General features: G+C 44.9%; 1 protein-coding gene, 1 long non-coding RNA gene and 2 other non-coding genes across 6 annotated transcripts; 2 read left to right on the top strand and 2 right to left on the bottom strand.

The window, feature by feature from the left end:
- Nucleotides 1-1155: 1155 nt before the first annotated feature.
- RPS2 (ribosomal protein S2) lies at nt 1156-5420 on the bottom strand. Its single transcript, XM_044979920.1, has 7 exons — nt 5226-5420; nt 4739-4828; nt 4060-4167; nt 2934-3107; nt 2662-2821; nt 1976-2067; nt 1156-1268 (listed from the first exon to the last, which is right to left on the bottom strand). The coding sequence occupies exons 1-7, from the start codon at nt 5394-5396 to the stop codon at nt 1188-1190; spliced, it is 876 nt and encodes a 291-aa protein (XP_044835855.1). The 5' UTR covers nt 5397-5420; the 3' UTR covers nt 1156-1187.
- LOC123344783 lies at nt 2213-2351 on the bottom strand. The gene has a single exon (XR_006572663.1). It is a non-coding gene; the product is annotated as a small nucleolar RNA SNORA64/SNORA10 family (small nucleolar RNA).
- A 925-nt stretch (nt 5421-6345) lies between the features above and the next one.
- LOC123343612 lies at nt 6346-10652 on the top strand. 3 transcript variants are annotated; one of them, XR_006572295.1, is made up of 4 exons: nt 6346-6481; nt 7525-7663; nt 8725-9024; nt 9702-10652. It is a non-coding gene; the product is annotated as an uncharacterized LOC123343612 (long non-coding RNA). The 3 variants fall into 3 exon arrangements; XR_006572293.1 differs by having other exon boundaries at nt 6363-6481; nt 7264-7663; XR_006572294.1 differs by lacking the exon at nt 6346-6481 and adding an exon at nt 6797-7036 and having other exon boundaries at nt 7264-7663.
- LOC123344788 lies at nt 9458-9587 on the top strand. Its single transcript, XR_006572668.1, has one exon. It is a non-coding gene; the product is annotated as a small nucleolar RNA ACA64 (small nucleolar RNA).
- Nucleotides 10653-11552: the final 900 nt, after the last annotated feature.

An 11552-nucleotide genomic window follows, 5' to 3' on the forward strand; every position in this document is an offset into this window, starting at 1 on the left:
TGCTTGCAAGCAGATGTCTTGGACAAATAATGTTTAAGGGGGGGGAAATAAACTCCTTCAATACTAATGCTCTGTATAGAACTCAGCCATTGATTGTATCCCTGTACATTTCTTTCTACCTTGAGATTTCCAGTTTGCTCTGAGAAAACACTAATGGGATGCATTTTTAATTTCAGGTGTTTGAAGGTAATTACCACAGTTCTCTTCAGATAAAGTTGCTTTTAACAGCTTTAGTGACTAGCCCTGTGAATCACTACTGCTGTATTGAAGTATTATCCCATCCTTGACTAGCAGAAAATTTAGTTTGCCTTCTATGGGTGGCCCTGTGGAAATGATAGCTTGTAAGTACTTAAATTATTTGTAAAGACTACTTTTGTCTAGAAGTGTACACACATTGCCACTTCCAGTGGTTTATTAGTTTTACTAGTTCCTATGTATGGTCTACATTAGTTGGTCTGTCAGACTGACTTTTAAGGAAAGCTACCATCAGATCCCACAGAACAAGTTAGTTTAATCTGATCTCATTTCTAGAGCAGCATTCCCCCCCCTTAGTAGTGAGAAGTTTCAGTCTGGGCCCACATCAGTGAGTAGTGGGTATCTTTACACTAACTCCCAACAACAGTATTGTTTTAGACATACAACCTCAAAGATCTTCTGGTTTCTTTCAGCATCACTTACATGGGAGTCTTCAGTGCTTTACTTGCATTTGATCTCTGCTTCCATTTTTTAAAAACAGTCTTCCAAAAAATTAACCATGACTGTTTGTTTCAGTAATCCTATTACACGCTGATCATTCAAACCTAATTCACTTAATCTTTTCTCTGAGGAAAAAGTTTCCTCTGTCCCAACAGTTATTGTAAGTTGTTGAACAAGCGAGTGCTGCTGTCACTGAATTCATTTGTTTGGGCAAGTCAATCAGGAAAAAAAAACCTTACTTTTTCAAATAGCAAGTTTTTAAAAAGTCATTCAGATGTTTAGCAAATAAAGGATGTCAAAAGTAACTGGCTACTGTATCACATTTAGCATATGTTCAGCTGAACCTTTCACTGTACCCAAACCTTTCATGGGCAGAGATTTCACTTAAACACAGAAATCCACGTTGTAAGCTGAATCTGCATCCCCCCTCCAATGGATTAAAAATCCACCAAACTCTTGTTCATTTACCACTTTATTTTGTACAAAAACATTTAAGTAGTTGCCACAGCAGCTGCCTGGGTTCTCTGCACTGAAACTCTGGTGTGGGTCTTAGCCAGATGATCAGTGAATTCCTGCAAAAGAATGAGACATTTCACTGCCTTGAACCAAATGATGTTGAAGGCCTCACTGCACAGCAGATCCATTTTAAACTAGAGACTGAGTTTTGACAAACTTAATTGCATCTTTCCCTGAACCCTCCAAGCTTCCTCCCTCCCCATTTTATTCTCTAGCTAGCTTGGCATCCAGGAGATACCAATGACCAACTTGGAGAGTCCAGGGGAGCAACAAAAACAATAAAAAGGTTAAAAACTAAGTATATTTAAGCTTGAAAAAAAGCCTGGGGGACCTGATAAGTCTTCAGATATATTATGGGCTTTTATAAAGAGGACAATGATGGTTGTTCTCAGTCCACTGAAGATAGGACAAGTAGTATTGGGCTTAATATGCAGCAAGGAAAATTTAGGTTAGATACTAGGAAAACCAACTAAGGGTAGTTATGGACTGGAATCCCAATCAGTGAAGGTTTAAGACCAAGTTAGACAAAACCTGTCAGGGATTGTTTAGGTATACTTGAGTCCTGCCTCAGCACAGGGGCTGAACAAGATGACTTCTCAAAGTCTCTTCCAGGCCTACATTTCTATGTTTCTATATGAAACCACATCCTCACTTTATTAACTGCAATAGACATTTTAAGGAAGTCCACTCCTAATGAAGTCAGCCTTCAGGAGTTTGGCATGATGAACTCTGAGATGAACAAATGCACTGATTTAATTCTTACCTGATATGGAGACTTGGTGAACACAGTCTCCTTCCAGAGGTCAGGGGTCAGATAACTGTAGGTCTTGGAGATCGCATCAAAGGTGGCTTTAGCTATTGAGAAAAGTCAGACATTGCACTTTGTTACACAGTACCAATGAGAGGCCCCAACAAAGCTGGGACTCCATTGTGCAAGGCACAATACAGACAGCAAAAGCCAGTGCCTGCCTCAGAATTTAATGGCCCTCAAATCTAGAAAACATGTAGAGTCTGAAAAGGAACAGGGAGACCATATCACACGGTCCCTCTGCCGTGCATACTGAACTCATTTTCTCTCTCTCTCTAATGACGACAATTACACTACTTCACCAAGTGTAACTGAGCAGAGCTGAGAGAATTTTGAATAGAACACACAGGAGGATGACACTTCATAATTCAATGCCTCAAAGCCTTTATTACAAGACGGATCTAACTTCAGAATAAATTTTGGTAGGATCAGTCTGCACTGAACAATCTGGTAGTATATGGAGCTCAATTCCAGTTTGATAAGGGCTTTAACAGCTAAAATAAGTATTATATAAAACAGGTAATTTAGTCATCCACTGGGACTATATTACAAAGGCACCCAAAATGGCCAGAGGCACAGTATGATTTTAAGACAGTTTAAACTGCTAACAGATTGGACATCTGGCCCAAAATGTAACTTACCAAAGTTGCCCAGTGTAGCAGTACAACCCCTAGCTGAAGTATAGCAGTCATCAATTCCAGCCATCATCAGCAGTTTCTTTGGAACAGGGGCAGATACAATTCCTGTACCACGGGGTGCTGGGATCAGACGCACCAGAACTGATCCACAACGACCAGTAACCTAAACAAAACAGCAGGTTACATTCAACTAATCTATGAGAATATTTAAGCTCTGATAATTCCTTCATGCTTTGAAGTGCAGCAGAGCTACAGTGAAGCAAATTAGTCTTTACCTTGCAAGGTACAGTATGAGGCTTGCCAATCTTGTTACCCCAGTAGCCTCGTCGTACTGGTACGATGGATAGTTTAGCCAAGATGATTGCCCCACGAATAGCAGTGGCTACTTCCTTGGAGCACTTTACGCCAAGGCCAACATGACCATTGTAGTCACCAATAGCAACAAAAGCCTAAAATTAAAAGAAAGCTTTTCAGCTGTGTCCATGTTGCACTTAAACCTCTTTTCAATAAGAACATACTCTATCAGCCTTTTCCCACCTCAGACTACATCCAGCAGATTTTGCCTCTTGGTTATGATAGAGTCTTTTATCTCCATCAGAATCTGAAAATCTCCAGTCTTTCAAACTTATTGAACACCTCTTGCAGCAGATTCTGCACTGTAACTCCAGAAATGTAAAGAGGCCATTAAAGGCAGCAGATTTTTTCAATGGGGCAATACCCCCAGCTATGCCACCATCCTTGCAGCTCCCCATACAGCAGGGGTGGCTGGAACACTGCTACCTTCCATTTACTCAGTTACACACCACTCCAGCCAAGTATAAATTACAGGAACTCCAACTACCCAAGTTTGTACCAGGCAACTGGTAGGCTGTTAAACCCACTTTTACTCCCAAACCCTGTTCCTAAGCCAAGGACAGTTCAAGAATCAAGATCCCCAATTCTCTCTTCAACCTGAATACCCTCTGCAGCCACCTCCTGGTCAGAAGGCTGCATTTGAACACCTCAATGAAAAAAACTGGCCACACAGCATTCCCTCTTTTGGGCCAAATACAGTGTCTCCACAATACTCAGTTCCTGGTGAACCATACCAGTATCATGCAATATAAATTAATTGTGAATTTTTGTAAGAGCTATTTATAAGGCTACATTCAGAAGGTTACAACTGGTATTCAATAAATAATTAACAACAGTGCACTTATGAGCTGACTTCTGTATATTTGGTAGGTGGTCTCATGAACATCTATGATTTGCCATCTAATAATTCCTATACCACCTAATGTCGTGAACACCAGTGAAAGTAACTAGATTCTTTACTATCCAACAATATATAACCAGGAGAATAAGTATCACATCAGCCAAAAGATGGATCTGCTTCCACTTTAGTCAAGAGTGAAAAGCTACCTTGAACCTGGTACGCTGACCAGCACGAGTCTGTTTCTGGACAGGCATGATTTTCAGAACCTCATCCTTCAGGGAAGATACCAGAAAGAAGTCGATGATTTCTGATTCCTGCAGGAAGCAAAGTAACTTAGTCAATCACAGTTGAAAAAGCTACCCATTACCTCATGACAGGCTTAAGATGGTATTGATAAGCTTCCTGCAACACAGCACAGAAATGAACAGTTCTAGGTACCAATATGAGTGATAGTATTAACATATTTTAAGGTAAGATTTGAATAATCTACTATAGAAAATGCAAGTTTTTAAATATTCAAACTATATCATATAATGCACAGTACAATCCAATGTTCTTGAGTCAAATTCTATTTGCGTTTTGAAACCTATATTTTCCACTTTCTTCAGAACACAGCTGCTACATTGTATCAGGCATACATGCCTATTCCCAATAACTGGAAGGCAGGAGACAATCCACTTGAGACAACTGTGTCATGTTCTATCACAAGGGAGCAGATGAATCCCATCTACTGTCAACCATTTAAGCCCTAAAGTAGGACGATCTTTATAATCAGAACATCCCAACTGGCTAATGCAACACCTGTTACATTTGCAAATCAAGTTTTTATCATATATTAGTATGCACTCTAATTCTGAGACACCTACACAATTCATAGAGGCTTACCTTGATTGGAAGGGAGAAGAGATAAATCTCTTCAAGAGACTTGATTTTCATATCCTTGACTAGGCGACCAAGTTTGGTGACAGGAATCCACTGTAAACAAGAAAACACCCAATAAATGTCAGTGACAATCCAGGGTGTCATAAGCATACAAGAATTATGCTGTGCCCCTTAGAACTTATAAGTTTTTATTTTTTCTTTAGCTTTATCAGTAACATGCATTTTATCATTAAAGTGCAACAGCAGTGGAAAAAAACTGCTTTATGTAAGAACTTGTACCAATTTTCTATTATTAATCACACAACTATCAAAGTATAACAGAGCTCCCAGTTTTAACAATGCATTTGTCATTGGTGTCCACATGTGACCATTAACACATGTAAACTTCAAAAAACATTAAACACAGATACATGTCTTAGAGCTACAGAGAGAAAGAAGGCCCAGTCTTTAAAGACTGGGTAAAGATAGCACGGTTGACAAATTGACTTACTTCTTTGTCTTCAGCTTTGCCGCGGGCCCCACGCCCTCTTCCACGGCCCCTGCCACGACCCCGACCACGGCCTCGGAGACCACTCCCAAAGCCACCTCGGAAACCCCCTCTTGCAGCTCCCCCTGCAGCTCCCGCACCTCCTGCAGCAGCAGCACCGGCGTCGTCCGCCATTTGCTATACAAAGGGGACAAATATGTATTTACTTGCACAAGGGCTTCACTTGCACACATTCCCACAGGCACCAGGACCGTGCACTTCCCCAAGCTGAAGTGAGCTGGTTTAAGGTACCAGACAGGGAACATGCCCCTTCTAGCATTTGCTCCCGTTACCGCACTATCCCTTATGCGCTTCAAAGGAGTTTTCCTAAATAGACTCTTACTCCTTTTCCACAGTCCCAAGGGAATTCAGCTCCCATTTCCCTCTCTCCTCGACTCCCACATGGGGCACAGATCCTTTCCCTCCCCCCCTCCTCCCGGGCTGGGCCCCAACCCGACCTCTCCCCTCGGGCCCAACCCCCCCGGATCCCTCCCCCGGCCTTGAGGGAGCGAAAACGGCCGGACAAGCCCACCCGGGGCAGGAAATAGGCCTGTGCCCGAGAGGCGGCCCCCCTGCAGAGGCTCCGCAGCGGGGCCCTGTCCCGCCCGCCCCATGGCCGGGCCCGATGGCAGCGGATACCCGCCGCCGCAGCGTAGTCTTACGTGTTCTCTCAGTCTAGAAGGCCGTCCGCCGCCGCAGGTGGGTAGTTATAGCAAACGAGGTCTCGCGAGAGCTCCTCGCAAAGGCTGTGGAAGGCCCCGCCCCCTAAACACAGAACGCCTGCGCCGCCTGCCATGATTCCGGGCTCCCTCCCGCCCCAGAGCCCCGGCTGTACGCATGCGTGGGTAGTAGCGGTGGAGCCCCGGATCGAGCATGACTTAGACTCGCCTGACTGGTGACCCGGCCTAGAGCAGCCCGGGACCCTGCACTGCGCATGCGCAAAGCTGCCTGCCGGCAGCGCCCAGCAAACACGTGGTCCGTGCTAGGCGAGTGCCTGCCTGTGCCTTTTAGCAGCCTAGGGCTGGGGGGCGGGGGCTTTTTTTGATTGCTTTTTAATTTCCCGCCGGAGAGCGTAATTGGCTGATGGTTGTGCAAGCTGTTAAAAAAAAAAGCTTTAAAAGGCTGCTGGCTGCCTCGCTCCCCTTTCGCTTCCGGGGGTGGCTGCTGCTGCTTGCGCTCTCCAGCCTGTTCCCCTCCGCACGTGGCTGCCGGCTCTCTAGGTAAAGGGGGGAGAAGGCTATAGAGCGGCCTGTGATTTACCTGCCCTGGGAGGACACGGGCTGTGGGGGGTTGCGTAGTGGCGGGGGCACTGGAGAGGTGTCGCCTGAGAGGGACCCCGGAGCGTGGGGGGAGAGAGGTGATAGGGAAGCAGAAGGAGGAGGAGGGGTCCTGCCCACTGGGGAATGCGATGGGGGGGGAATAGGCTGTTTCCGGGGGAAGTCTGAAATGGGGGGGGACAAGAATCTTGGCCTAATGAAGGGTGGGGTCTGTGGGGCCCGGGTGGGCAGGTGTAATCCCCCAGCGCTCTGCACTGTCCAGTCAGACATGGGGCCCCTGGCAGGTGCAGTTCTGGGGGCGCATCTGCGGCCACGAGCTGTTCAGTCTGTCAGCTCCGTTCCTTGGGTGGCTCTGACCTTCAGGCAGGCCCATGAAGCAGCCGGTGTGGCTAGGCCCGGTCAGCCTGCGACTGAGGAGCGGGAGTGGGCGGAGGTTGAGGGGAGAGAGACCGTGAAACCTGGTCCCTTCCTCCCTGCCCATGGGATACTGCAGTGCTGGTAGGAAAATAGTGCGCCAGAGCCCTCCGAGAGCCTTGTTGAGGGGGAGGGAGCAGATGCTGCATGCAACTCCCACTCCCCTACCCCAAGCTCCTCGCAGCCTGGGTGGGTGGTGGGGTAAATGTTGCATGCAAGTCCCATTCCCCTCCCCAGAGTTCGTTGCAGGGTGGGTGGCAAGTTTGTGAACTTTCTGGCCCACCCACTTGACACAGCCTATCATGTTTCAGCTGAGCCATGCTTAGACGCCATTTTGAGTTTAAGCCAACAAAAGACCAGTATGCTGCCAACAAAATGGGCAAAATATGGAAACAGCTACCAAAAGGCGTGGGTAAAAGAAGAGGAGTTGGAAGATTGGATAAAGCCTGTGGTTGGTGATGACGACAGCAAAGCTGCATGCAGATTTGTAAAAATCCAGATTCTTGCACATCATGCAGGGACTGACAAACATAAAACAAATGTGACACCGTTTTCTTCTATGCACCTGACAGATACTGGATTTACAGAATCAAAGCTTCAACCATGATGCACCAAGCAGATTTAAATCTAGCCTGCTACATTGCCTGCCACTCAGAGATTAGTTCCATGGATCACCTTGGGGCCGTTGTCGGATCAGCGTTTGAAAAAGAGGTAAGTTTGCATCGCACATAATGCATGGAGTTAATAAACAGTGTTATTGCTCCCTGTATGTTCTCTGAGCTCATCAGACATTGGTGAGTCTCCAGTATTCACTGGATATAGATGAAAACACAGATATTGCTGCAGTAAAACAGTTTTGCATTGTAGTGTGCTACTTCAGTTCCTCCCTCAACAAAATTGTGTCTGCATTTTTGAGATTAGTCAGTTTGGAAAGTGAAACAGCAGATGCAATTGCTACAGCACTCATTCAGTTTCTTGACCATGTTGGTCTGGATTTCAGCAGGTGTATTGGGATTGTGACTGATGGCTGTAGCATTATGATTGGGAAGACAAATTTTGTCTACTACACACATCTTCACCAAAGGAATGAGAATCTGTTTGATCAAATGTATTTGTCACACTCTCCGGCTGTGTGCCAGTAAAGCTATAGAAATGCTGCCAGCCAATCTAGAGGTTTTTAGTCTCCCATTCCTACATCTGGTTTTGCCACAGTTCCCTGAGATACATATTCACCACCTGAGTAATCACGGTAACATGCCACCTAAGCTTGGTCAGCTATCAGACACTAGATGGCCCTCCATTCACAATTGTTGTGAGTATGAGTTAAAGTTGCATTTTGAACTGAGCAAAGATAAACAGCAATGCTATGATGCAGAACTTCTGCATCAGGTGTATTGTGATTCTGTCAAACTGTATTTACAGTTTCTAATGCCAGTTCTTCAGGAATTTGCTAGAATCAATAAACTATTCCAATTCAACTCTGGTTGTAATGCCTTCAGAATGCTGGACTGCCTTCAGTCTTTCTTTCCTACTCTTATATCAAGAGTGTTTCTAGAAAGTATCCCTTTATCTGATAACAAACTTTTTGATGTCAATTTAAGTAACCTAGCCAGTGTGTGCTGTTAATTTTGGAGAACTGTTTACTGTTGCTTTAGGAGATGCAAAGCTTGACAAAGCTCTTGAAGCTGCTAAACAAGTACAGTTGATACTTCCAGAAAATATTAATCTGTGGGAATCTGTCCGTGTTCAGTCCATCAGTTTTTTTCTTTCAGGGAAAACCTCAACTGACATCTCCATGCTGAATTTTCAAAGGTGACTTGGGGGCCTTGGATGCACAGTATCAAGCCATCAACTTCCAGCAATGGAAGAGCACAGATGTGGAGCAGATCTGGGTGGAAGTATACAATTTTCAAGACAGTAGCGGTAAACAGTGCTTTAAAGAGCTAGCCCTGTTTGCACTTTCCCTACTCGCCATGCCTCTGAGTAATGCTGATGTGGAACAAGTGTTCACCCGAGAGAAGTCCAAGCACTGGAACGGGATGAGTCGCTGGACTCTGGCAGCAGGAGGCCAGGTTAGCCCAGCTGTCACCCCAGGCGCTGTGTTGGGTGACTGGGCATTATTGTGAGGGGTAGGGGTGTCCTAATAGTGCCTGCGGTGGGCATATGTCACAAGGACTACACCTCCCAGCATGCCCTGCTCTACCCTTCTTCCATGGCTGTGGGCTGGCTGCCACAGGGCATGCTGGGAGGTGTAGTTATACTGGTGCCTTATGGGCTGGGGGCCCCCAACGTGCATAGGCTGCCAGGGACCTGCCCTTGCAGGGGATCCCACACATCTTCCTAGGCTCTGCATGGAGTCCAGTGTCTCTTGGAGTCTTGCATTCTGGTGAGCTAGCTCAGTGCCTGTCCTCAGAGGCCTGAGATGCTAATTGGTGCTAATGGGGAAAGGGCCCTGGAGAGACAAACTGCCATCAGGCTGTGGTAGGGCACAGGGTGTTCTCTGGCACTGTCTGAAAATCACCTCTGGCCTCTGCAATGGCTTCTGGGGAGATAACTGTGCCTACAGCAACAGGAGCATTAAGCTTATTGCCCACAGATCCAATGTGTGGGGAATAAAACCCATGTTCCTATAACTCAGGCCAATGGGAGGTGGATGCTAGTAACACTGTCGGTATCCTCTGGGAGGAGAGGGACATAGTCTGGTATAACTGGTATTTCTAAAATCAGAAATGTTTGTTTTTTCTTCCAGCACACTGGGAGTCTGAAGAGCCATGGATCACACATGAACAATCATGAAAGAAAATGGAGCACCTCAGCAACATTCCACATTCGTACCCATTTCTAGATAAATACACTAAATGCAGATGTTCTGCTTATAAACGGGACGCTTTGAAGACAATCTCGCTTAAACACTAATAATCTTTACTGCTGAAAACATCTGAGTCTCCAGTCCTTACTCAGCAAAATAAGTTGACCAGTAACTAGTATGGTTGACTACTCATGCAAACAAATTGTGGTGAGTAATGCTGACAGGAGCATATTATGGTGGTGTAGTACAAAGCCCAAAGGTATAAGATGCTCTTTTGGTACTGCATTGGAATAGGGCTATTCTATTTGTATTCCAGTGGTGCCTCAAGGCCTATAGTGAGCCTGGGGCTCAGTTCTAACTGCTGTAGAAAGGTAATGGATTTAATGATTTCGGGCAGGGCAGAATGTCTACACAGGGGTTCTCGTGACCCCTCAGGGGGTTGCAAGGTGGTTACATGGAGGTCACGAGCCCTCATTAAATTAAATTTTTCCTCCCCCCATTTTTAATTTATAAGGGGGGGGGTCACACTGAGGCTTGCTGTGTGAAAGCAGTCACCATGCAAAAAGTTTGAAAACCGTTGGTCTACAGAATAAGAGGATGTTGTGCCCTGCTATAATGAGTTATGATGATTTAATTTGAAGCAGCAATTTAAAGGCCTTTACTTCCATATGTACTACTCAGCAGTATGTGTGGCAGCAGAAATGCTGCCCTCTAGTGAGCAAAACCACTTAAATACGATGGTTAGAGAAAGTGGTGGCCTGGTTACTGTCTGTGCATACAATATGTCAAACTTATTAGAATGTCTTTCAGTGCTAAAAATGCTGCTTCTAGGGGATGGTATAAATTGATGCAGTTGTCTGGTTTGCCTGTGTATTTCAGTGTGTAATAAAATATTTGTTTACTGACAGTCTGGTTTCATTCATTATTCCAGTAAACAACTTGCTAGCTGCAGTGTCTGTAAGAGCAGACCTATCTGCCTCAGGCTGTTCCTTCCCCAGATTGTCACTTTTCAAAGCAGCCTTAAGAGTAGCCACTTGTCTCCCCTTTTTTCCCAAATGGGGTTAATCCTGGCTAGAGTATCTTTGCAATTGGTTTATCAAATACTTTACAATTAGGAAGTAAATGATCACTAGTCACAATTGCATTTGACACTTAATCTGTGCACTTGTAGAGCAATCATTTTCAGATACCCAGTTGTAGAAGTTTATTAATTTCATAATGAGGCATAACCCAAACACAGTACAGAATGAACAAGTTTGCACTAATTTGTCATTGAGATGCGTATTGTCCAAGGGTTTCTACCTATCCCAGGTGTGTAAGGATAAGGCCTTTGTCTGCAGCCATATTAAGAGAGCAGCAGCCATAATCTAAGCAGCAGGAAGTCGCATCCTCACACTCCATCTAAATTACACTAAAACAATGTAATACCAGGCTGTTAAGGAGATTCTGTCCTAGTAGCACCCACTATCGCCAGATAAAGAAACCGATCTCAAGATGGCTAAAGAAAACTTGGTTTGATAGCATTCTGTCCAGCAAGAAATAACTTATCAATAGTTGTGGTTGTGAAATCCTCATTTCTTATCTTTATGGTCCTCACTTGCCTATTTTTCTGTATGATCTCTGGTTCTTTGATGTTACGTAATTAATTTTGCTGGGTGTAAATTATTTAAGGTGGTGGGGTATGAGTGGCTAGAGAATTTTATTACAGTATGTTAGGATATATTAGTAAAATCATTAGTTAAGGTACAGCTAGGCAGGACTCCCGTTTCACTATATAAACGGGTCCAAAAG

The sequence above is a fragment of the Mauremys mutica genome, chromosome 11, assembly GCF_020497125.1.
Source record: "Mauremys mutica isolate MM-2020 ecotype Southern chromosome 11, ASM2049712v1, whole genome shotgun sequence".
NCBI lineage: Eukaryota > Metazoa > Chordata > Testudines > Geoemydidae > Mauremys > Mauremys mutica.

Bases quoted from the DNA above. Each gene is read 5' to 3' on its own strand.
- RPS2 (XM_044979920.1), bottom strand. From the start codon at position 5,396: ATGGCGGACGACGCCGGTGCTGCTGCTGCAGGAGGTGCGGGAGCTGCA. The intron at 4,829-5,225 runs GTAAGTCAATTT...TCTTGTTTACAG, and splicing joins GCAAAGCTGAAGACAAAGAA to TGGATTCCTGTCACCAAACT. The intron at 2,068-2,661 runs GTAAGTTACATT...TTTTCTCAATAG, and splicing joins TGCTACACTGGGCAACTTTG to CTAAAGCCACCTTTGATGCG.